This window comes from Scyliorhinus canicula, chromosome 3 (assembly GCF_902713615.1).
Source record: "Scyliorhinus canicula chromosome 3, sScyCan1.1, whole genome shotgun sequence".
NCBI classification, from domain to species: Eukaryota; Metazoa; Chordata; class Chondrichthyes; order Carcharhiniformes; family Scyliorhinidae; genus Scyliorhinus; species Scyliorhinus canicula.
The window spans coordinates 227,421,484-227,445,976 of record NC_052148.1 but is presented as its reverse complement, the minus strand read 5'-3'; the positions used below and the strand labels follow the sequence as shown (position 1 = coordinate 227,445,976).

Sequence of the window (24,493 nt, the reverse complement as noted above, 5' to 3'; positions counted from 1 at the left end):
TGCCATGTCACTGATCCAGGCTTCCACACATGGGGGGCTCGCATCCTTCCACTGCAACAGAATCCTCCGCCGGGCTACCAGGGACACAAAGGCCAGAATGCTGGCCTCTTTCACCTCCTGCACTCCCGGCTCGTCCGATACCCCAAATATTGCGAGCCCCCAGCTCGGCTTAACCCGGGTGTTCACCACCTTCGACACCGTCCTCGCAACGCCCCTCCAGAATTCATCCAGTGCTGGGCACGCCCAGAACATGTAGGAGTGATTTGCCGGGCACCCCGAACACCTCACACACCTGTCCTCTAACCCAAAAAACCGACTCAGCCTTGCCCCAGTCATGTGCGCCCTGTGCAGAACCTTAAATTGTATCAGGCTTCTGCTCTGGGTTTATATTCTCTTTCAAGTAGTTATTTAGTTTTTATGACCTTATTGTAAATTAACTTATTTCACTTCGATTGTAAAAAGTATCTTTGATCTAAACATTCTAATACAACTAAGTATTCATTTTGGGCATGGCCTCACCTCTCCGATCTGATTACATTGTCCTTTGTGACGTTCAAAGTTCCTTTGTGATATTCAAAATGCTTTGGTTTCAAGAAGTGTTACTTTTAATTCCTGTCATTTCAATAGTTTTATTTTCCAATTGTCCCCTGCTCATGACTGCCTTTGATTTTGACTTTAAATTATGTTTCTCATAACAGGTTGTCTCCAATTTTCTTTAATTTACTTAGTGTTAGTAGAATTACACACCTAGAATTGACACCAAATTCAACTGAACATTATCCTTTCCTTTCCAGTTGTTTACTAAGAGAGTTAATTTCAATGAAGGTGTGAACCATTGCTTTTAGCTGTATCCTAAAATACACTTGGTTATGACTTGAAAGACCTGCCTGTTTTAAACATTCGTCATTTAATTCAATTGAAACTCTCATCCATGCTTTTCCTGATGCTTCCTAGGATAGTTACTTTCAATGAACGTGTGAACCGTTGTTTTTAGTCTAATACAAGAATCCTGTGTTTGTTTGCTAAGCCTGCTTGAGAGAAATAATCTGCATTTTATAATCCTGCTCTTTACAGCTGCTATTAACCCTTCGTGGGATCTTTCCCTGTATCCTCTCATGTTTCTCTTAGACCAGATATTGCCAGACTTCCATGTTTCAAATGACACATTTTTCCGTATTTTCAACAACAGTACCTAAAACTCCTTTCCGCCCTTTTCAGAGGAAGCTCATCTATCCCCTTTCCCTGGCCCCCTGGGTGTACTATGAACAGCTCGCTCTTCCCCAAGTTGAGCTTTTCATAGAATTTACAGTGCAGAAGGAGGCCATTTGGCCCATCGAGTCTGCACCGGCTCTTGGAAAGAGCACCCGACCCAAGCCCATACCTCCACCCTATCCCCATAACCCAACCTCACACAAAGGGCAATTTGGACCCTAAGGGCAATTTGGCATGGCCAATCCACCTAACCTGCACATCTTTGGACTGTGGGAGGAAACCGGAGCACCCGGAGGAAACCCACGCACACACAGGGAGAACGTGCAGACTCCACACAGACAGTGACCCAAGCCGGGAATCGAACCTGGGACCCTGGAGCTGTGAAGCATTTGTGCTAACCACTATGCTACCGTGCTGCCCAGCTTATACCCGGAGAAGTCGCAAACTCCCTGAGGATCCGCATCACCTCCGGAATCCCCCCCACCGGGTCCGCCACATACAATAACAGATCGTCGGCATACAGCGATACCCGGTGCCCCCCCCCCCCAACCCCCGCACCAACCCCCTCCAGTTCCTGGACTCCCTCAAAGCCATCGCCAAAGGCTCAATTGGCAACGCAAATAGCAGGGGGAATAGGGGGCACCCTTGCCTCGTCCCCTGGTACAGCCGAAAGTATTCCGACCTCCTCCGATTCATGGCCACACTCGCCATCGGGGCTTCGTATAGTAACCTCACCCAACTGACGAACCCCTCCCCGAACCTCCTCAATACCTCCCACAGGTACCCTCACTCCACCCTATCAAAGGCCTTCTAGCATCCATAGCCGCCACTATCTCCGCCTCCCACTCCACTGCCGGCATCATGATTACATTTAGGAGCCTCCGCACGTTGGTGTTTAGCTGCCTTCCTTTCACGAAACCCGTCTGGTCCTTGTGGATGACCCGTGGGACACAGTCCTCAATTCTAGTAGCCAACACCTTCGCTAACAGTTTCGCATCCACATTGAGGAGCGAGATTGGCCTATACAACCCACACTGTAGGGGGTCCTTGTCCTGCTTCGAGATCAGCGCCCTAGACATCGTCGGGGGTAGGGCACCCCCCCCCCCCCCCCCCCCCCCCCTCGCCTCAATGAGGGCCCAGTAGGTCCATATACTTCCTGTAAAATTCCACCGGGAACCCATCTGGCCCAGGTGCCTTCTCCGCCTGCATACTCCCCAGTCCCTTAGCCAGTTCCTCCAGCCCTACCGGTGCCCGAAGCCCCGCCACCTGCCCCTCCTCTACGCTCTGGAACCTCAGCCGGTCCAGAAACCGGCGCATCCCCCCCATCTCCGTCGGGGGCTCCGACCTATACAGCCCCTCATGAAAGTCTCTAAATACCCCGTTTATTCCCACCGCACTCCTCGCCGTGTTCCCCCCTTTATCTCTAACTCCCCCGATCTCCCTCGCTGCCTCCCGCTTCCGAAGCTGGTGCGCCAACATCCGGCTAGCCTTCTCCCCGTATTCATACACCGCCCCTTGCGCCTTCCTCCACTGTACCTCCGCCTTCTTGGTAGTCAACAGGTCGAACTCGGCCTGGAGGCTTCATCGCTCCTTGGGCAGTCATACCTCGGGGACCTCTGCGTACCTCCTGATACCCTTACCATCTCCCCCACCAACCTCTCCCTCTCACTCCTCTCCTTTCCCTCCATGTGGGAACCCCGCGGCTCTTAAACTCAAGCCCCCTGTTAATAAACGCTAACACACTATAGGCCTTCTTCACGGCTCTATCCACTTGAGTGGCAACCTTCAGAGATCTGTAGACGTGAACCCCAAGATCTCTCTGTTCCTCCACATTACTCAGAACACTGCCGTTGACCGTGTAATCCGCATTCAAATTTTTTCTACCAAAATGAATCACCTCGCACTTATCAGGGTAAAACTCCATCTGCCATTTTTGCGGCCCAGCTCTGCATCCTAAAGCCTACCTGTTGCAGTCTACAACAGCCCTCCACCTCATCCACTACTCCACCAATCTTGGTGTCATCAGCAAATTTACTGACCCACCCTTCAGGCCCCTCCTCCAAGTCATTGATAAAAATTACAAATAGCAGAGGACCCAGCACTGATCCCTGTGATACACCGCTGGTAACTGGTCTCCAGTCTGAAAATTTTCCATCCACCACCACCCTTCTATGTGATAGCCAGTTACTTATCCAATTGGCCAAATTTCCCTCTATCCCACACCACCTTACTTTCTTCATGAGCCGACCATGGGGAACTTTATCGAATGCCTTACTAAAATCCATGTATACAACATCAACTGCTCTACCTTCATCTACACACTTAGTTACCTTCTCAAAGAATTCAATCAAATTTGTGAGGCAAGACTTACCCTCCACTAAATTGGATTGAGGATTGGCTGACTAACAGAAAGCAGAGGGTCGGGATAAATGGGTCTTTCTCTGGCTGGTGAACTGTAACTAGCAGGGTGCCGCAGGGATCTCAAATGTTTACAATCTGTATAAATGATCTGCAAGCAGGGACAGGGTGCAACATAGCAAAATTCGCAGATGATACTAAAATAGGTGGGAAAGTAGACAGTGAAGAGGATGTAAAGATATCACAGACGGAAATAGATAGGCTAGGAGATTGGGCCAAAATTTGGCAGATAAATAGATAAATGAGGTTATCCATTTTGGCTGGAAAAAATAGTCAGGCAAATTATCTAATGGAAAGCAGATTCAAAATGCTCCTGTGCACAGGGATCTGGGTGTTTTTGTTCATGAATCGCAGAAAGTCGGTATGCAGGTACAGCATGTAATTAAATGGCAAATGGAATGTTAGCGTTTATTGCAAAGGATTGGAGTAGAAAAGTAGAGAGGTGTTGTTGCAATTGTATAGAATGTTGGTGAGACCACATCTGGAGTATTGTGTCCAGTTTTGGTCTCCTTATTTGAGGAAGGATGTGGCGGCATTGGAGACAGTTCAGAGGAAGCTCACCAGATTGATTCTAGGGATGAAAGGGTTGACTTTTGAGAGAGATTAAACAGTTTGGGCTTATACTTGCTGGAGTTTAGAAGGATGAGAGGGATCTGATAGAGTAATTGACCTCTCCCAACTCTTCCTCCAACTTTGCTTTGATCCCTTCCAGTGGTGCCTTATCCTCTTCCAAAATAGCTCCGTACACCGCTGACACTACCCCCTTCTCCAGTCCCCTTGTCGTCAGCACCTCCTCCAGTAATTTGGAGGCCGGTTCCTCCGGGAAGCTCTGTATCTCCTTTCTGGCAAAATCTCAAACCTGCATGTATCTAAACATTTCTCCCTGCTCCAGCCCATATTTTGCTTCCAGCTCCTTTAATCCTGCAAACCGACCCCTAAGAAACAAATCTTTTAGCTTCCTAATCCCCTTCTCTTCCCATTTCCGGAAATTTCTATCCCACCTCCCTGGCTCAAATCTGTGGTTCCCCCGAATTGGCATTTCCCTTGACCCTGCCCCCAACCCGAAGTGTTGGTGAAACTGCCTCCAGATTTTCAATGAAGCTATTGTTACCGGACTCCCTGAGTATTTCCCCGGAGCTATCGGGGTTTTTAGTGCTTATATATTACTTGGAACAAACAAATTATTGAAATTCCACTTGTCTGACATGCAATACTGGATTAGTAGTGATAATACTGGCAAGTCCTGAGGATCAGATGGCCTGCATCTAGGACCTTAAAGAATTCGAGTCATAGAATTTTACGGAACAGAAAGTGGCCGATCGGCCTAACATGTCTGTGCCAGCCATCCAGCACCTATCCATTCTAATCCTGTTTTCTCATACTTGGTCCGTAGCCTTGTATGCGATGGGGTCTCAAGTCCCCATCTAAATGCATCTTAAATGTTGGGAGGGTTCCTCCCTCAACCACCTTTTCAGGCAGTGTGTTTCAGATTCCCACCACCCTCTGGGTGAGAAGAATTTTCCTCAAATCCCCACTAAATTGCCTGCCCTTTACCTTAAATCTATACTTCCCTGGTTATTGACCCCCCCCCCCTTAAAAAAAATCCAATTAAGGGGCAATTTAGTGTGACCAATCCACCGACTGCACATCTTTGGGTTGTGGGGGTGAGACTCACACAGGCACAGGGAGAATGTGCAAACTCCACACGGATAGTGACCTTGGGCCGGAATCGACCTGGGTCCTCAGCGCCGTGCGGCAGCAGTGCTAACCAATGCTCCACCTTGCCGCCCCTAAACATTCCTTCTTATATACTCTTATGTCCCCCATAATTTTTGTACATCTCAAATCAGGTGCCCCCCTCAGCCTTCTCTGTCCTAAGGAAAACAACACCACCCTAACCAGCCTCTCTTCATATCTGAAACGCTTCAGCCGAGGCACCATCCTGGTTAATCTCTTCTGCACCCTCTGTAGTGCAGTCACATCCTTCCTATAGTGTGGTGACCAGAACGGCACACAGTACTCTAGCTGTGGTCTACGAGCGTTTTTTACAGTTCTAACATAACCTCCCTGCTCTTGCCTTTATTAGCTGAGGCATAGAATGTAAGTATCCCATATGCCTTATTAATACCTATCTACCTGTCCTGCTGCCTTCAGGGATCAATGGACATGCACCCCAGGATCCCTCTGGTCCTCTGTATTTCCTAGCATCCTGCCATTCATTGTGTATTCCCTTGCCTTGTTAGTACCCCCCCCCCCCCCCCAAATTCCATCACCTCAAACTTTTCAGGGTTAAATTCCATTTGCTATCGTTCTGCCCATCTGACCAGCCCATCTGGTCAATGTTCAAGTCATCCGAAAACTTATGATCATACATCCTACTTTCACATCTAGATCATTAATGTGCACAACAAACAGCAAGGAACCCAACATCAATTCCGGCGGTACACCACTGAACATAGGCTTCCTGTAAACGACCTTCAAACATCACCTCCTGCCACTGAGCCAATTTTGGATTGCAGAGATTGGTTGCAGAGTTAGTGGCTGCATTTGTTACAATCTTCCAAAATCTTAGTGGATTGGAAAATAGCTACTGCAACACCTTTATTCAAGAAAATGGGAGACAGAAAGCAGGGAACTACAGGCCAGTTAGCCTAACATCTGACATGGGAAATTGCTAGAATCAATTATTAAGGAAGTTGAACAGGATACGTAGAAAATCATAATTTCATCAGACAATATGGGTTTGTGAAGGGGAAATAGTGTTTAACTAATTTATTAGAGGTTTTTCAGAAAATACTAGCCAAGGTGGTTAAAGTGGAATCTGCAGAAACGGTGTACTTGGATTTCCAGAAGAAATTTGATAAGGTGCCACATCAAAGGGTACAACACAAAATAAGGGGGTAACGTATTTGCATGGATAAAGGATTGGTTAGCTACCAGCAAGCAGAGAGTATGGGTAAATGGTCTTTTTCGGGTTTACAAGCTGTAAAAGTGGAGTACCACAGGGATAAACGCTGAGGCCCCATCTGTTTCCAATCTATATCAGTGATTTGGTATATCAGTGATTTGGATGAAGGGACCGAATGTATGGTAGCTTAATTTGCTGATGCCACCATGATAGTTAGGAATGTAAGTTGTTAAGAGGAGGTAGAGGGTCTGCATAGGGATAGGGCAGGTTAAGTAAGTAGGCAAAAAATTGGCAGGTGGAGTATAATGTGAGAAAATGTGAGCTTGTCCACTTTAGCAGGAAGAAAGAAAAAATGTATGCTAATTATATGGAGAGCGATTGTAGCACTTTGTGTGCAAGAGAGATCTGGGTGTCCTGGTCCATGAATTACGAAACGTTAGCATGCAGGCACAGTAAGTGATTAGGAAGGGAAATGGAATGTTGGCATTTATTGCAAGGTAAATGGAATGTATAGGGACTCTTTTTTTTTTTGCAGCTTTACCGGGCCATGTTCAGACATCTGGAATACTGTCTACCATTTTTGGTCTCCTTATTTTAAAAAAGTGTATAATTGAAGGTTCACTTGACCGATACCCCTGGAATGAGGGGCTTATCTTCTGAAGAAAGGTTGAAAAGGTTAGGCTGATATTAATTAGAGTATAGAAGAATGAAAGGTGATCTTATTGAACATCCTGAAGGATTTGATAAAGATACAGGAGGATGTTTCCATTTGTTGGAGAGACTAGAACTAGCGACACAGTTTAATAATAAGAGGTCTATTGTTTAAGATGGAAATGAGAAGAAATATATATATTTTTTTAATTAATTTGTGGGATGTGGCATCCCAGATCAACCATGGTCTTACTGAATAGTGGAGCAGGCTCAACTTGCCTAACTCCTGCTCCTTAGTCCTATATTCCTATGAGCAGAAATTTCCTCAAAATATTGGGAAGACTGAAACCATATTTTTGGTCCCTGCCACAAATTCCACAGATCATTGGCAACCTTATTGTCCTGTTTGACACTCGAGATGAATTTCCAACCATGACCCCACTTCAGAATCAACACTGCCTACTCAAAATAAAAGCAGAAATTGAATCATTTGCGTCTTCCTTCAGGCTCAGATGATGTCAGGAGGCTGAGTTGGGTTAAGCTGCCACCGGCTCCCAGTATCTCCTGCCCACTGCACATTCCCTTCTGTGACGTTGCTCTTGCTCTCCCTGCCTCAGCTCATCTGCTGTTGAAATACTCATCCCTGCCATTATTAACTATAGATTCAACTGTTCCAGTGCTCTTCAACCAACCTCTCATCTTCCATTCTACTTAAACTTGAGCTCACCAAAAACTTGGTTGCCACTGTCCTTACTTGTGCCAAGTCCCATTCACTCATCCTCCCTGTTTATGCTGACCTACATTGGCTCAGGGTCCAGCAATACCCACGCAGGCCTTTGGGACCAGGTACTGGGGAAGGAAAGGGCCTGCACAACCACTAAATTTTAGAGGAAACATTTGTTCGGGGACTGTTAAGTTGCTTAATAGTAGGGGTTACTTTGTGGCAGGCTTTACAGGGGGGGTCCCCACCGTTATTCAATGACACTTGTCACATTTTTGGGCCTGGGGTGCTTCCCACCGGTTTAGCCACTCCCCACTGGGGAGCTGAACTCTGAGATCGGGCGGCCATTTTGTAAGGGTGCCTCTATCTTTAGATTATGGGACCCCACACCTATGGGAAATGTCACCCCCCCCACACACATGGACACTGCCCTACACCCCCGAAGTGAGGATACCCCGCTATGGGGTCCCTGGGGTTCCTACCTCTTCAGGCCCCCCAAACCCTGTTATAGCACCCCCTCCCTTCTAGAATCCCCACCATCCTCCACCCAACCTCTCGGAGGCCCCTACTTATCTGCCCTGCACTCCCTCACCCTTCAAACTCCCCTTCCACCCTCATTTCATTGGCATGCCCCCCCCCCCCCTCGCTCCTTGACCTTTGGCAGTACCATCCTGGCACTTGGACACCCTTGCACTGCCATCCTGGCACGCAGGCAGTGCTCCTACTGGCTTGGCAATGCCAAGGTGCCAGCAGGGCCAGGGGGCCACTCTGCATTTACCTTGGCCACCCAGGAGTGTCCGATGGCCCAGGAGACACACCCCACCCCCCCTCCCGGGTGCTATTCTGCCTGGTCCACTTTTATGTGGACCAACACTGAACAGGGCCCAGCTGCAGCCTTCCTGGGGAGACTTAAGAATCGAGGGAGGCCAGTTGATCCTGGGCAGGTAGGTCTTAAGTAGGTTTAAGACCTACTTCCGTGAGCGTCATTTGGTCCCGCCCATTTGGGGCGGGGTACTAACTCTGACATCTTGCGGGATTCCAGAGAATCTCGTGATGTGTGGAGCCTGTCGGGAGGCTCGCTGGAAACCTCCCCCGACATTCTCCGGCAGCGTTGTGCTCTCCATTGAGTGCACCCCGACTGGAGAATCGCGCCCAATATCACCACCTTGCTTTCAAATTTGATGCTTCAATGAATTAGTACAAAATTTTGCCCGTTCATTGCCTTTTTTTAAATGAGAATCCTATTATGGTCCGTCCTATCTAAAATCTAGTTAGTTGTCCCTTGGGCCTTATGCTCATATATGCTCACTTTCTGCTTGGTGTTTAACAGTGAAATAGAACAGTACAGCACAGAACAGGCCCTTCGGCCCTCAATGTTGTGCCGAGCCATGATCACCCTACTCAAACCCACGTATCCACCCTATACCCGTAACCCAACAACCCCCCCCTTAACCTTACCAAAATGTTACCAACAAAGTGTGATAAGAAGTAAGCATGATTTGGATTTATGTGCCACACTTTTAATAGAATATAAAATGTTATGCGGTACATAAATTAAATATTGTGGTACTCCTATCTTGTCATGTATTGCTCAACTCACCATCACCTTTGTTTTTGTTGATTCGCCAGCTTTTCCTCAGCCATTACATTCTAAATCCATGTTGGCATTTTCAAAATTTTCCATAGTTTTGCAGCACCAGTATCTCTGCAACTTCCTTCACCTTTGCCCTCTGATTCTCACTTCTTGTGCTTGCACCACTTTCAGCTGTTTTGTGCATCCCAAACACCCCCACTTGTGTCTGCAACTTAAACCCTAACTTTTAAACAGAACTTTCAAACGCTCTTCCTATCTCTGATATGATGCCTCAGCATCTGCTCATGTAACTTTTTCATTTAATTTTCCTCTTTGCCACCCCGCATAAGTGCCTGGAACAGTTTCTGTGTTGAAGATGCATGAATGAAATGAAAATTGGAATTTTCTTTTGAGCAATACATTACATACATCACATACTTTCTAGTTTTATAAAAATGATTATTTGTTGTATCTTCCAGCTATCCAGAAAATCTCATGCCTCAAAAAGAAGACATTGAACCTAAAGTTATGACTATTGGAACAAACAATGTATTTGAAGTTGGATGTCGTATCCTTTCTTGAAAATAATTATCAATGGAATTTGCTATTGGAATATCAAGTATCAATATTCCAGAAAGTCAGCTGTAAAGGATAGAACTGGAGACAATCTTTACACTCTTTTATAATAATTTGTTCAGAGTCATACTTTACAATCATATGTATTCTAACCCAACCACCATCATTTCAGTTTGTGTCACTTTATAGGGCCAAAAGTGAATCTCCATATAATGCCAACCACCTGCACTCATTTACTATCTTGCACAGGCATGATGGGCCAAATGACCTCCTTCTGTGCTATATATTTTTATGATGAAATTAACATAACAGTTGGTAATCTTAAAGAATTAAATTTCCCCATTGGATTTTATCTTCAGTGTCAAACCATAATAATCTTGGAACAGAAGGAAAATCCGGAATTGTTCCTGATGTGATATCTATTTCCATACATACTGTAGTTGTATTAGTTTAAGATATTTGTCTACTGTAATCTAGTGAAATATAGCCTACTTTATTTAATATCGATGTTACTTCCAGCAAGTTCACAAAGTTATTTTTGCTTTTAGCTCGGTTATTGTCATGTTGCTTCTATACACTAGTCAAATACTGGCCATAATTCTAAACCCTGTTGTGGCGGGACCCACCTCGGGGGATGCAGGGGGCCAGCCAAAAGTCTATTCACTATGGGTGGGACTGAGTGTTCCCAGTGGTGGATGGGACTGGAAAATCCCACCCGCTGAGTGCATCCCGTTCATTAGGATTGAATTAAAATCATACAACTATCTCCAGTACTGTCGGCTGCAGGGGTAAGCACCACAGCTGCCACACATTCAACGACAACTTCAGCCCCTTCACAAACGCTGTCTGATCTTCCCCTACTACCTCCAGAAGGCAAGGCTCCAACCTTAATGCCAATAACTTGGCATCTCCATTTAACAGAGAGATCAGGCGGTACAACCCACACTCTGTGGGGTCCTTATCCTTTTTCAGGACCAGCGCGATGGACACCTGCCCCATCGTCTCTGCCCCGTGCCAAAGAGTCCCTAAATATGCCCAGCAACAACGGACCCAACTGATCCGAAAACCTCTTCTAAAATTCCACTGGGAACCCATCTGGCCCTGGTGTCTTCCCTGCTTGCATGTGCTTCAACACTATCTGAATCTCCTCCAGGTCCAGTGGCACCTCCAGCAATTCTTCCCCCACCTTGGGAAACACCGAACCTTTGCAGGAACTCTGACATCCCTTGTTTGTCCTCCGGAGGCTCCGACCTATACAACCTCTCATAAAAGGCCCTTAACACTCCAATCACTTTCTTTAGGGCAGAGACCAACCTACCCTCCAAATCCCTAACCTGAACAATCTCCCCCTCAGCTTCCTGCACCTTAATTGTTGAATAAAGAGGTGGCTGGCCTTCTCCCTATGCTCATACCCTGAGGAACTAAAGATTCAACAGAACATTTGTACTCCATACTCTATGAAGTCCAAGATCTCAAATGTTTTTCGAACTATTCCCTCAATATATCCTGCCATCTTCAAAGATCTGTACACAATGTGCCCCCAGATCACTTTGTTCCTGTATTAAAACTGTACCATTAAGCCTATGGTGCCTCCTTATCCCTTCTACCAAAAGACATTACCTCACACTTCTCTATATTAATTCTACCTGCCACTTGTCTGCCCATTCTGCTAGCCTATTTATGTCCTGTTGCAATTGATTAGTGTCATTCTCACTGGTTGCCACTCCAAGTTCAGTATCATTGGCAAATTTTGAAATGTTACCATATTCTAATATTCCAAGTCTCATATATTTAAGCAGTGGTCTTAGGACTGACCAATTTAGTTGGCGCAAACCTTCCCATTCCATGAGCCTGAATATTTTTAACCAGACTTTTATGTGGTACTTAGACATTTTTCAAATCCATACAGACACATCCACGACATTCCCCTTGAGTGAAAAAAACTTTGAAATGTGGCCCCACCAAAGGTTGGACAAGTCTGATTGAGATAAAGAGATTAAAAGTAATCTATGCTTGTTAATGATACAAATCTAGATTGGGAATGTAAACTATGAGGAGGGCATAAAGAGACTGCACTCGCTGAAAGTAACCAAGCAGGTACAGCAGGCAGTAGAGAGGGCAGGTGGTATGTTGGCTTTCATAGGGAGAGGATTTGAGTATCGGAATAGTGATGTTTTACTGCAATTGTATAGGGCATTGGTGAGGCCATACTTGGAGTATTGTGTGCAATTTTGGTGTCCTTATCTGAGGATGGATGTTCTTGCTATAGAGGGAGTGCAGTGATGATTTACCAGGCTGATTCCTGGGATAGCGGGACTGTCATGAGGAGAGACTAAATCGGTTAGGATTATATTCATTGGACTTTAGAAGAGCGAGGGAGGATCTCATAGAAACGTACAAAATTTGGATTAGACAGTCTAGATTCAGAAAGAATGTTCCCAATGGTGGAGGAGTTAAGAACCAGGGGCCATAGTTTGAGGAGAAGGCACTGAGGTGAGTAGAAATGTCTTCATCCAGAGAGTGGTGAATCTGTGCAACTTCAAGAAGGAGTTGGATATAGCTCTTGGGGCTAAAGGGATCAAGGGATAGGAGGCTAGATCAAGATATTGAACTTGATGATCAGGCATGATGATAATGAATGGCAGATCAGGTTCGAAGGGCCGAATGGCCTCATCCTTCTATTTTCTATGTATGCTTCTATGTAGCCACGGAGCTCACTCCCCTCCCCAGGTCCCCCCTCACCCCCACCCGGAGGCCCAAATACACTCTCCTCCTCTCCCTTCCAACTTGGCTGGACCTTTAACTTACTCGGCTATGGCAGCTGGTGCTGCAAAAAAGTGTGTGTGGCTTCCTTACATCCAACTCTGCAGCCCTTGCTAGGGCCCGGGAACACGCTGTGCTGCCCAAATGTTGCCCAGCCGGAGGCTGAGGGTCAGGCAAGGTAGAATGGAAAAAAAATCATAGACAAAAATAGGGGCAGACTGGCCGTCCAACTCTGATTGCCACTCTGCAGAAGATCAAACTAATTGTCTCCGAACCAAACTAGTTCTTTATACAGATCCTTTGATGAAACCTGCTTTTCTTCTTAAATTGCCCTAAACTTTAAACACATTCTGTCACATTTCGCTCATAGAATTTTAATAACATCTAAACAAGGTTAGCTTGTACACGAGAGTAAACTCATAATGCAGGACTTCTGTGTTAAGTTAGTTTCTCTCATTTTTCACCAGATGATCTATGCCTTCTACCAAATAATTTCAAATGCACCCTTGCAATTACACTTTAGCCTTCTACATGAACTAATCCAGTATTTGCAGGAAAAAAAATGTACCCTTTATACTAAAATAGAGATGGTTATATTGCTTTGATGCTTTGATTTTAAAATACAGCTAACTGGAAATAATATAATGCTGAAAATTTCGTACCAGCCTAATCCATGGGTTGGATTCTCCGGTTGCTGACGGCGAAATCCCATTCGGCGACCAGCCGGACAATTAAAATTCCCAACGGAATCGGGGGCGGCGCCACCTTCGCGATGCTCCGCCCCTCCAAAGCACCTTGCTCGGAGAGTACGCTACGCCATGTATCAACAGCCTCAGGACTTTGCCTGAGGCCCACCCCCGATGCTCTGCCCCCGACCGGCCGAGTTCCCGACGGCGTCGGTCGCATGTGGACTCACCAGAGTCCAGTGGTCTCAGTCCAGCACCGCCGCTGTCGGGGGAGGGCTGATCCGCGGGCAGTTGGGGACATTATTCGGGGCTGGGGTCACTGTTGGGATGGTGGGGGGGTGGGGGGTGGTCTGGGGCTCGCGAGCGGCCAAAGGGGGGACGTTGCGCGGACCCGGCAATTCTCTGGGCGTATCGGCAGCTAGACTGGTGCTCTACGCTGCCTTCCTGCTAGCCCCCAGCAAAACTGGGAATCAGTGGCCGTTTTGCGCCAGTTTTCCTGGTGTAAAATGCCACCGTTCCCATGCCGGCGTGAGGACATAGCCCCAGAATTGGAGAATCCTGCCCCATATATTTTGGATGAGATACTTTGGATGGAAGGTATCCAGAGACCTATTTAATTCATAAATTCCCAATAAATTAGGTTTTGTTTCTCTTGGCCAAATATTTTTTGATTTTCTTTGATTTCTGACTTCATTAATTATTTCAATACGTGAGTACATTAATTTTTCATTTGCTCATACATTAACCAATTATATTTTTAAATAGTAAGGACAAGGTTATTACTTTTTGTTTAAACCATAAGTCTGGATAACTCCTATTTAGGAATTCCTGTGCGGAACTACATGACTCTAGTGGTAATACCTCATTACAATTTCAGATATTTAGTAAATTTGGACTTCCTGGTAGCTCACTGTGATAACAGTACAGATTAGGAGAGTTTTAATTTTTATAGCTGGTCTGTATCAAGTCAGTTCATTTCAACTACGGCAGCAGGTAGGTACTAGAATTTCACCTGTGTCCAAGAGCTGATGGAAGTTAAGGAGAGTTGTGAGAAAAATTTGTAAGATACTGCGGACTTTTCCTCAGGATGTTTAGTCATCTGAGGAAGGGAAAGATCAAAATGATAAAGTCAGCGAAAGATTTGTTTTCTTTAACTGTTCTTACCAGGCTTTGAAGCTTTGAAGATTGGCGATAACAATGTAATTGAATCTAAAGGTAAGTAGCGCTTTTTTAAAAGGCTCTTTTTTTAAAAAAAACTGAAACTGTCTGATCAAAAGGTTTATAGTAAGATTTATCAGTGGTCACAAAAATATCTTTATAAGTTCATAAGATATAGGAGCAGAATTAGACCATTTGACCCATCGATCAAGGCTGATCTCATCCTAGTCTTAACTCCACCGCCCTGCTATTTTTAATTTCTGATCATTTTGAAGTATCATGAAAACAAAACACAATTGCACTTTGAATACATGAATTAGTGTTCAAATTCTCAATTATGCTCAAAGATCTTTACATGTAAATAAGTGATCAGTGGAAATCTGGATTGATGGGAATCAAACAGTCCTGTTGTTGATGCTCGTCAATTGATTAGTCCATTGATCGGCCCCATCAGAACACCTCACTCATACTTGCATATACATATACTCAGCTGCTGGAGGCAGAACCAAGGGGATTAAAATGCTCTTTCAGTGCAAATGCTCCCATCTCTCGTGTCCCATTGAAATTCTCTGAACATTGATTTAAATCAGGCAGCTGAATGTAAGATGAAGTCTGAACCTCAAGCAGAATTTTAAAAAATCTTCACAGAAACAGAATCTTGAAAGTTGAATGATTAGGGAGCACTGTAATGTTTTGAGTTTAGAAACTATGAAATGTAAGAGAAAGTTATGGAGTGTAGATAAATAAAAAATCATGAGACAAATGTCTTTGCTGAAAAGTATAACTGAGATCACCTCTGGAATGGACTTGCCATTTATAAAACTGTGACAGATCTAAAAGTCTAAAAAATACACCATCAGGATATATGGGTAGGACAGTGATCCAAATAAGAATTCCTGTTGTATATTAAATAAAGTATGTGCCACTAACAGCACTGTAGGTGTACCTACATGGACTGCAGGTGATTCATCAACACATTCTCGAGGGATGAGCAATAGATGCTGACCTAGCCAGCAATGCCAACATGCCATGAACAAATTAAAAGAGGCACAAATTTAGCTTAAAGAATATGATGTAATAATCATTTTGAGAACCTGACTATAAGATGAGTGTTAAAGGTTGTCAGATATTCGAGACTGATATTTATAAAGGATAGAAAAATTATGAAGAAATATGGATATTGAATAGAGTTACAAAGGGATGTAAAGAAAGTATTGAGATTCAAAAAGAAATATCAGAAGAAATTTGGAACCATTGAAGAGCTACAATGGAAGTTTCCATAAATATATAAAAAGAGTAGTGTGGATAAAAGAATGCCCATTAAGCTAGATAGGTGAGACTATAAATGGGGTCAATGGGAATCAGGGGGAAAACTCTCCACTGGTTTGAGTCATACCTCGCATAAAGTAAGATGGTTGTGGTTGTTGGAGGTCGGTCATCTCAGTCCCAGGACATCACTGCAGGAGTTCCTCAGGGTAGTGTTCTAGGCCCACCTATCTTAGCTGATTCATCAATGACCTTCCTTCCAATGCAAGGTCAGATGTCGGGATGTTCGCTGATGATTGCACAATGTTCAGCACCATTCGCAACTCCTCACACACTGAAGCAATCCTCGTGCAAATGCAACAAGACCTGGGCAGTATCCCTCAGGATCTTACAAATTTCAATCAAGTCACCTCTTACTTTTCTAAACTCCAACGGATACAAACTTAGCCAGCCCAACTTTTTCCCCATAAGACAACCCGCCCATTCCTGGTATTAGTCTCGTAAATCTTCTCTGAACTGCAAACACATTTACATTCTTCCTTAAAAAGGGAGATCAATACTGTACATAGTACTCCAGGTGTGGTCAGACTGAAGCATAACCTCCTTTTCTATTCACAATAATAAGAACAGTCCATTAGCTAATGATTCCTAATCATTTGCTGTACCTGTATACTAGCCTTTTGCCTTTCACGCACTGTAGGCACCCAGATCCCTCTGAATCTCAGCTCTGAAGTCTCAGTATTAGCACTGTTGGTTCACAGTGCCAGGAACCCGGGTTCGATTCCCAGCTTAGGTCACTATCTATGCGAAGTTTGCACATTTTCCCCGTGTCTCATGGGTTTCCCCAGGGTGCTCTGGTTTCCTCCCACAAATCCTGAAAGACGTGCTTGTTAGGTGAATTGAACATTCTGAATTCTGCCTCAGTGTACCTGAACAGGCGCCGGAGTGTGGCGACTAGGGGATTTTCATAGTAACTTCATTGCAGTGTTAATGTAAGTCTACTTGTGACACTAATAAAGATTATTATTAATGTGCATCTTCTTTATTCTTCCTGCTAAATGGACAATTTCACATTAACCTTAACCTATCAATTTCCCTTTGTAGCCTCCTTATGTTCTCTTCACAACTTACTTTCCTACCTATGTTTGCATCGCTGCCAAATTTAACAACTTTGGTCCATTCATCCAAGTAATTTATATAAATTGTAAAAAGTTGAGGCTCCAGCCAGCCCAAGTGGCATACCGCTTGTCACATCCTGGCAACCAGTAAAATACCTATTTATGTGCCTACTCTGTTTTCTGTAGCTAACCAATCTTCTACCCATGAGAATATGTGACTCCCTAAACCGTTAACCATGAACTTTTATTTTCCGCAATAATCTTTGATGTGGCGCCTTATCAAATACCTTCTGGAAATGCACATACAGTACATCCATCAGTCCAGCCTTTTATCCACAGCACATTACTACTTCAAAAACGCCAATAAATTGGTTAAACATGATTTCCCTTTCAAAAATCATGTTAACTCTTGTCAGATTATCTTGAATTTTTCTACGTGCCGTGCCATAACATTTTAATAATAGCTTCTAATATTTTCCCAATGACAGATGTTAAGCTAACTAGCCTGTAAGCTTTCTGTCTCCCTTTTTAAATAAAAGAGCTATATTTACTGTTTTCCAATCTAAGTAAACCTTCCCCAAATCTAGGAAATTTTCGAAAATTAAAACTAGTGCATCACCTCATTAGTCACTTCTTTTTAATTTGGAGCAAGCTGTAAGTTAATAACTGACTGTAAGGTCTCAACCTCAAAAGGAATTTTTCACCTACCACTTCTCTTTCAAGGTGTGAAACTGCTCCTCTCATTTGCCGGTATTTAACACACATGGGGCGGAATTCTCCGCTCCCGTGGAAAATAGAAAAGGCCGTTGTGAACTCGGCCGAGTTTCACAACGGCCTCGGAGGCCACTCATCTCACCTGATTCATCCCCACCCGGGGGGCTAGGAGCGGCGCTCCGTTATTCTCGGCCGCCGGGCCTTGTCGCTGGCGTCAAGGCCCGGCGCGCCGAGAATGACGCGGCCGGCGCGCCTAATGACGTCAGCCGCGCATGCGCGGTTGCCGTCTTCCCCTCCGCCGCCCTGCAAGACGTGGCGACTTTGCATCTTTATTCGTTTTGGCACAATTTTAAAAGCCATACCTCAAGAAATCATCTTGATGCTGCTTCCCAAATTACGTTTATTTGTAGGTTGTTAACCAGAGGCCCTGGAGCTCTGTACAGAGCTAACACTAACACTAGTCCTGCCCTGAACTCTCTTGAACAGCCTTCTCCAGCAGATCCTGTATAGTAGGTGCACTGCCTATTTGAATCTCTGGCCATCTCTTATCTTCAAAAAAACATCCAGCTTCATAATCCTCTTGCCAGTAGCTGGAAAATAGAAGCAACTCTGCTTCGTGATTTAGCGGCAAAAGCACGTACATGGAGGGATCTTGACGTCAAGTATACGTACAAGGCACGTGACCTCTGCTGCCGTTTCTGGCCTGAAGACTGCACACAGCCTAATTTATTTTTATTTAAAAGATGGCTGCATCCGCCATTCTCAATGTAAAAGCCTGTACCAGCCATTGGGCGCTTTTCACACGTTCAGGACCAGCACCGGAGCGGCGCAACTGTCACTCCATGACCCTCCAGGAACTGCCTGTGGGTCACAACTCACATTTTGAAAAATACTGCTGTAGAAGATACTGGTCTATAAAAACTGTCCCAAAAACATTCTATTAACTCATCTGTGCTATCTTTGCTCATCTGAGTTTTGCAGTCTATATGTAGATTACCATTACCCTTCATTATTGCTGTTCTTTCTGACAAACTCCCTTTATCTCTTCCTTTATACTCTGTTTAGTTACAATTAGGGGGCCAGTACCACAAATGACTTCTTGGGATTTCTCATCTCAACCCAACCACTTCAACATCCTGGTTTCTTGAACTTTGGTCTTCACTCTCTAATGTGCTAGTACCATAATTAATTAACCAAACCAACCCTCCACCCTATACTAACTTTCTGTCCTTCCTAAATTCCAGGTACATTTCAATATTCAGGTCCCAATCTATGTCATCCTGTAGCCATGTCTCTGTAATGGCTATCGGCTTTTACTGATTTATTTTTATTCGTGCTGTCAGTTCATGTTGGTTTGAATGCTACTTGCATTCAGATACAGTGCCTAAAGGGTAACACAGTAGCACAGTGGTTAGCATTGTTGCTTCACAGCGCCAAGATACCGAGATGATTCCCATTTAGGTCACTGTCTGTGTGGAGTCTGCACGTTCTCCCCGTGTCTGCGTGGGTTTCCTTTCCTCCCACAAGTCCCAAAAGACATACTTGCTAGGTGAATTGGGCATTCTGAATTCTCTCTCTGTGTACCTGAACAGGTGCCGGAATGTGGCAACGAGGGGATTTTCACAGTAACTATTTTGCAGTGTTGATGTGACAATAATGAAGATTATTATTATTATTTAGTTTGCTCCTTTTATCATTTTTGTAACATCTGCTGATTTATTCTTAGATTTATGTTCTCTGCCCTTTCCTGTCACAGCCTATCATTCCTCATATTAATACCTTTCTCTCTTGCCTTTGGTGTACAACAACTTCCCAAATTGGTCCCAAATTTGAATGGATTATCACAAATCCATCCCCAAATTTGTACCACTTTAAATATTGCAACAATCTCTTACCCTAGGTTCATGAATAGTATAAAAATGTTTTGATGGAGGTGATCTTGGTTGTCACATCATCAGGTTTTGTTCTAATGAACCAGTTCTTTAGGAATAGCACTTCCAAGGAATGTGGAGACACATTCAGAAAATAAGGCATTAGCCTGAAGAGTGAGAACCAAAATGCCCCCACTGGCGTCTAATTAGCATTGCACAGATTGTCGTCATGACACTAAAGCAAAATACTGTGGCTGCTTGAAATTTGAAATAAAAACAAAGTGCTGGAAAAACTGCATCTAGCGGCATCTGTGGAGAGAAAAAAGTTGCACAGTGGTTGTCATCATGGTCTGCTTGTTCTGCATGCCTCCAGTGGCCATATTGAATATGGCATTCAGCATGATTTTCCCCACAAGTGTTCATATACATTGGAGGTATCACTTGAGAGCTCTCGAAAATCAAGCTCAAACAATCCCAATTTCTTACTTGAGATATTAATATTAAGTGACAACTCCATTTTCATTTTTAACAGTGTATCTATCGTCCATCATAAATGGATGTTGCCCCGATTATATTTTTCCTGCGTAAATTAACATGAATTACATTGTAAATTTTGAGATTTCATTTCAGTGGTTTTGCTTTAACCACCACTTATTATTTGTTTAAGACATTTGTAACTTGTGTATTTTTCTGTCTCAGCATTTATAGGTCGAAATGTGATGCTAACCAGTGGCTGCATTATTGGAGCATGTTGTCAAGTAAACTCCTGTGAAGTTGTTCCTGAGAACACCGTAATCTACGGAATAGATTGTATGCGAAGAGTGCAGTCAGAACGGCCACAGGTAAAGTCTGAGGGCTGAGGAATGGCAATCTAATGAGAGATTTGTAATAGTTTACAACAACAGTGTGAATTTATGCAGTGTCTTCAACATGAAATGAAAATTGCTTATTGTCACAAGTAGGCTTCAACATGGTCGAACTTTATAAGGCACTTTATAGGAGCATACTCAAAACAAAATTTGACACCAAACCACATAAGCAACATTAGGACAGATGGCCAAAAGCATAGTCAAAATATTAGGTTTTACAGAGCATCTTAAAGGAAGAGAGAGCAAAAGAGATATGGAATCGATGAGGAAGAAAATTCCACAGCTCGAGGCCCAGGCAGTTGAAAGAATAGCAGCCAAAAGTGGAGTGCTGGAAATGAAGATGCAGGAGGGGAGTGTTGCAAGAGTGCAGGAATCTTGGAGGGTTGTATGGCTGGAAGAATTTAAAGAGATAAGGAATGGACAGTCATGAGGGGATTTAGATGCAAGATGCGCAATTTTTTTTGTTTTGTTTTGTTGTGGGGATGTGAGTAACAGTGGCAGGGCTGTACATATTGCTCACCTGATTATCCTGAGGATATTAAATTCACCGTGATGTGAGATTAGAGTAATTTCTAGACCAGACGGGCTAAGGGTAGCAAGCTCTCTTCCCAGAAGGACATGTAAACTAAATTGGATTGTTACAATAATTTAACAGCTTTCGATATTACTTACTGTTGCTACTCACAAATTACCGTTGTATATATTGAATTCAGTTTCACAATTTGCCACAGAGGACTTTGAATTCTTTAAAATGGAAGACAGTCTTGGGTTTTTGCACAGCAAATTCCTGTCAAACAAAGATCCAAGAAAAATGCAGGGCATCCAGGTGCTGTGTGAACAAGACAAGCAGGCAACTGGGTATTTCCTAACTCAGATTGAAGAATAGTCAATGAATAGTGCAGGGCGGCACGGTGGTGCAGTGTTTAGCACTATTTCCTCATGCCACTGAGGTCCCGGGTTCAATCCTGGCCCTGGGTCACTGTCCATGTAGAATTTGCACATTATCCTGTGTCTGCGTGGGTCTCACCCCCACAACCCAAAGATGTGCAGGCTAGGTGGATTGGCTGTGCTAAATTGCCCCTTAATTGGAAAAAAAAATGTAAATAAACAGTGAAAAGTCTAAAACAAAAAGTGTCAGTCATAAAATGCAATTCAGCATGAGCTCAAATACAGAAAATAGATGTGAATCGTAATTGGTGTTGAAGATTAGCTATGATATTAGTTAATAGCAATGCATTTTCACATTTCCCATCTTTTTTGGAATCAAACAGATTTTACAGGCACAGGAACTGGGATCACTTGAGGCATTACCACACTTTCCTTTAATGGTTTCTTGAGCAGAAGAGCAGTGAGTTTATCCCCCAGATTAGTCTACATTTTCTCAATTCCATTGTCAGTCACTTTCTGTGACTTTACACCATCTTTCAGGCACAAAACTACATGGCCTCCTGCTTGCATTCTTCTGAAACACTTGCTCAACTCAGAAATTTATTGACACTGATGAAAAGTTTGATATAGTTGTAGAAGGTTTCCACACTGTTTGGTATGTTAGGTAGTTAAAATGGAAGCTGAAATTATGCAAGAGCAAAATTCACTATAGTGAATCCACACCAATGTTCGACTACTTCAAGATAACTGTAACTTTACACTTGTCTCATGCTGTATATAGGTTCATAGTGACGTGTGGAAAAGTTCTTTTACTCAATTCCACCAACACCAAAAAGAAATGAGCATTCACAACCAGTTTAATGAGTTTTGTTCTTATTGAAATTAAATTTTTCTACTTATCCACATGATGGGATGCAATGGTCTGAAACGTAGCTGTTATCCTGTATTTGAAAACCTATTCAGTAATATTTTTTAATTAACAGCCACAAACCCTGCAACTGGACTTTCTGATGAAGATCTTGCCTAATTATCATCACCTGAAGAAAACAGTGAAAGGAAGCTCCACTCCTATTAAAAGCTGAATAGAACCAGATTCTGGCTGTGTGGAGGAATTAATGTGTTTATTTGGTTAAAAACATATTTACTTAAAGGCAGTAATATGTGCTACAATAAATTAACCAATGTATGTAAAAGCATTTATTGAAGTGAGTAATATATCCTTTGCAATAAAATGGAGATGAAAATTAGGTATAATAATTAAGTAACTTTTCAACTCCGCCATTGAATCACCTTCATGTCCTCATTTGTTTTTCCATATTTCTCAGTTAATCCCATTCTAAAAAAATGAATCTTTTGTCTGTAATTGTCTGATAAATCATCGACATAGATTATTTCTGAAGGTCTGAATGACGACACTTCAAATTAAAATATTGCCCGATGGTAGGCTAGATTTTCCTCTGAATTAAATGCTACCTATTTTGAAGTGGATTAGGGGCATGAGAAAGTTTTAATTTCCAAAAATGAGTGGATTTGTGTTGGGTGGAATCTAAATATGTTAAAAATCTGGAAGTCACCTCCAACCCACCAAACTTCTAATTTTAATTGAGGCAAGATGTTGGTTGGTTATTTAAATACAACATAGTGTGTCTCAGATTTAAACATTATTTGAAATAGTCAGCCAGGTTTTGGGAAACCTGGCAACTTAAAAAGGAGATTATGACTCCTGGACCAAGAAGTATCTTTCTGTTTACCTGATGGATAAGCCTACTTCATTTAGCACATCCTCTTAATCCAGCCACCCTGGGATTTCACAACCCTGACCAACCCTTCCTGTCTGCCCCTGACCTTTCTGATATTCCCACAGCTCCGACCCCTAATCATCCTTGCATTCCCACTTCAGACCCCCACCCTTCCCTCAACCCTTGGTTATGACCTCCTCCTACTTCCCCAAAATCAGAAAACTGCACACCATCCCCACCCCACATCTGAAATCAGATCAGGGGTATAACATTTGTTTTAAGGGTTACTGCTGATAAATCATAACTAAAACAGCTGCACTTGGGATTTGTTGTCCCAAAAATCTGTTGGTTCCTGTTCAGACCTGTTGGGAGCCCAGACCTTTAAAGCTTTTGACGGTGAGTCGATCTGATCAATGACACTTGCATTCCAAACCTATTATGTCCAAACAAGTCACAATCCGCACCTACTGCATGATGACATGATTGGATGTATTTGTGCCTGTGATAAGATGTCCAATGCATTTTCAGTAACCACCAACATAGAGCAGGGCTCCCCACCCCTTCACTCACTTCTTCGCTGCAATGCTCAAAGAAGCCACCAAAAACATGCCTCCATACATCAACATTGGATTCTCTGCACATATACTCTTCAATCTCTCCAGAGTGCAGGCCTCCACCAACGTAACAGAGGCATTAATCAAAAAGCTTCTGTATGCAGATGACTGTGCCCAGGTGCTCACAACAATCAAGACATTGAGACTAAGAAATAAGACTTAATAAATGTGACTTTCCAGTGGAAAATCTAATTGACAAGCAGTGGGAGTAGAGAATCCTGCTGTCAGTGAACTGCATACTGCCGTGAAACATACGGCTGGAGGACAGAGAATCTAGCCTAGACATTTAAAAAAAATGAAACAGGCAGTTGAAATGGTCATCAGTCAAAGAGCAGTTAGGTTAGTCAGGTTATGTGCCAACCCATGACCCCAGCACCTTTTCCCTTCCATCCAACATGCAAACTCACCCAGTATCAACAATGAGAAGGCATCAGGAGCCATTCTGAGGAAATCGAATAATGGTCTAATATCAATTATAGCTTTCACTATATTAGAAGAGACTCTCAAGTGAGAAAGCCCATTCAACACTTTAAAGGCCCCACTAGTACTTAATCCCTTATCAAAACAAAAACATTTATATTCATGACCCTATATCGAAGACAAATAATCATTTAATGATCCTCTTTGAACTGTCAATCAACTGTTAACTTACAGTGGTTAGCCGCCACTCTGCTCGGATGGCTGTGGGCCGTGGAAAGCTGCCAACCATTAATATTGATATAATTATTGTCTTACCAGCGGCTGACAT

At 43.5% G+C, this 24,493-nt stretch overlaps 1 protein-coding gene across 1 annotated transcript in view; it reads left to right on the top strand.

Moving 5' to 3' along the window:
• Nucleotides 1–22,682, top strand: part of dctn6 (dynactin subunit 6) — a 38,016-nt gene extending 15,334 nt beyond the window's left edge. The window contains exons 4-7 of the mRNA XM_038792341.1: nucleotides 9,963–10,051; nucleotides 14,676–14,723; nucleotides 20,335–20,477; nucleotides 22,376–22,682. Coding sequence (XP_038648269.1) covers nucleotides 9,963–10,051; nucleotides 14,676–14,723; nucleotides 20,335–20,477; nucleotides 22,376–22,474 — 379 coding nt within the window. The 3' untranslated portion in view covers nucleotides 22,475–22,682. The remainder of the gene's footprint in view (nucleotides 1–9,962; nucleotides 10,052–14,675; nucleotides 14,724–20,334; nucleotides 20,478–22,375) is intronic.
• Nucleotides 22,683–24,493: the final 1,811 nt, after the last annotated feature.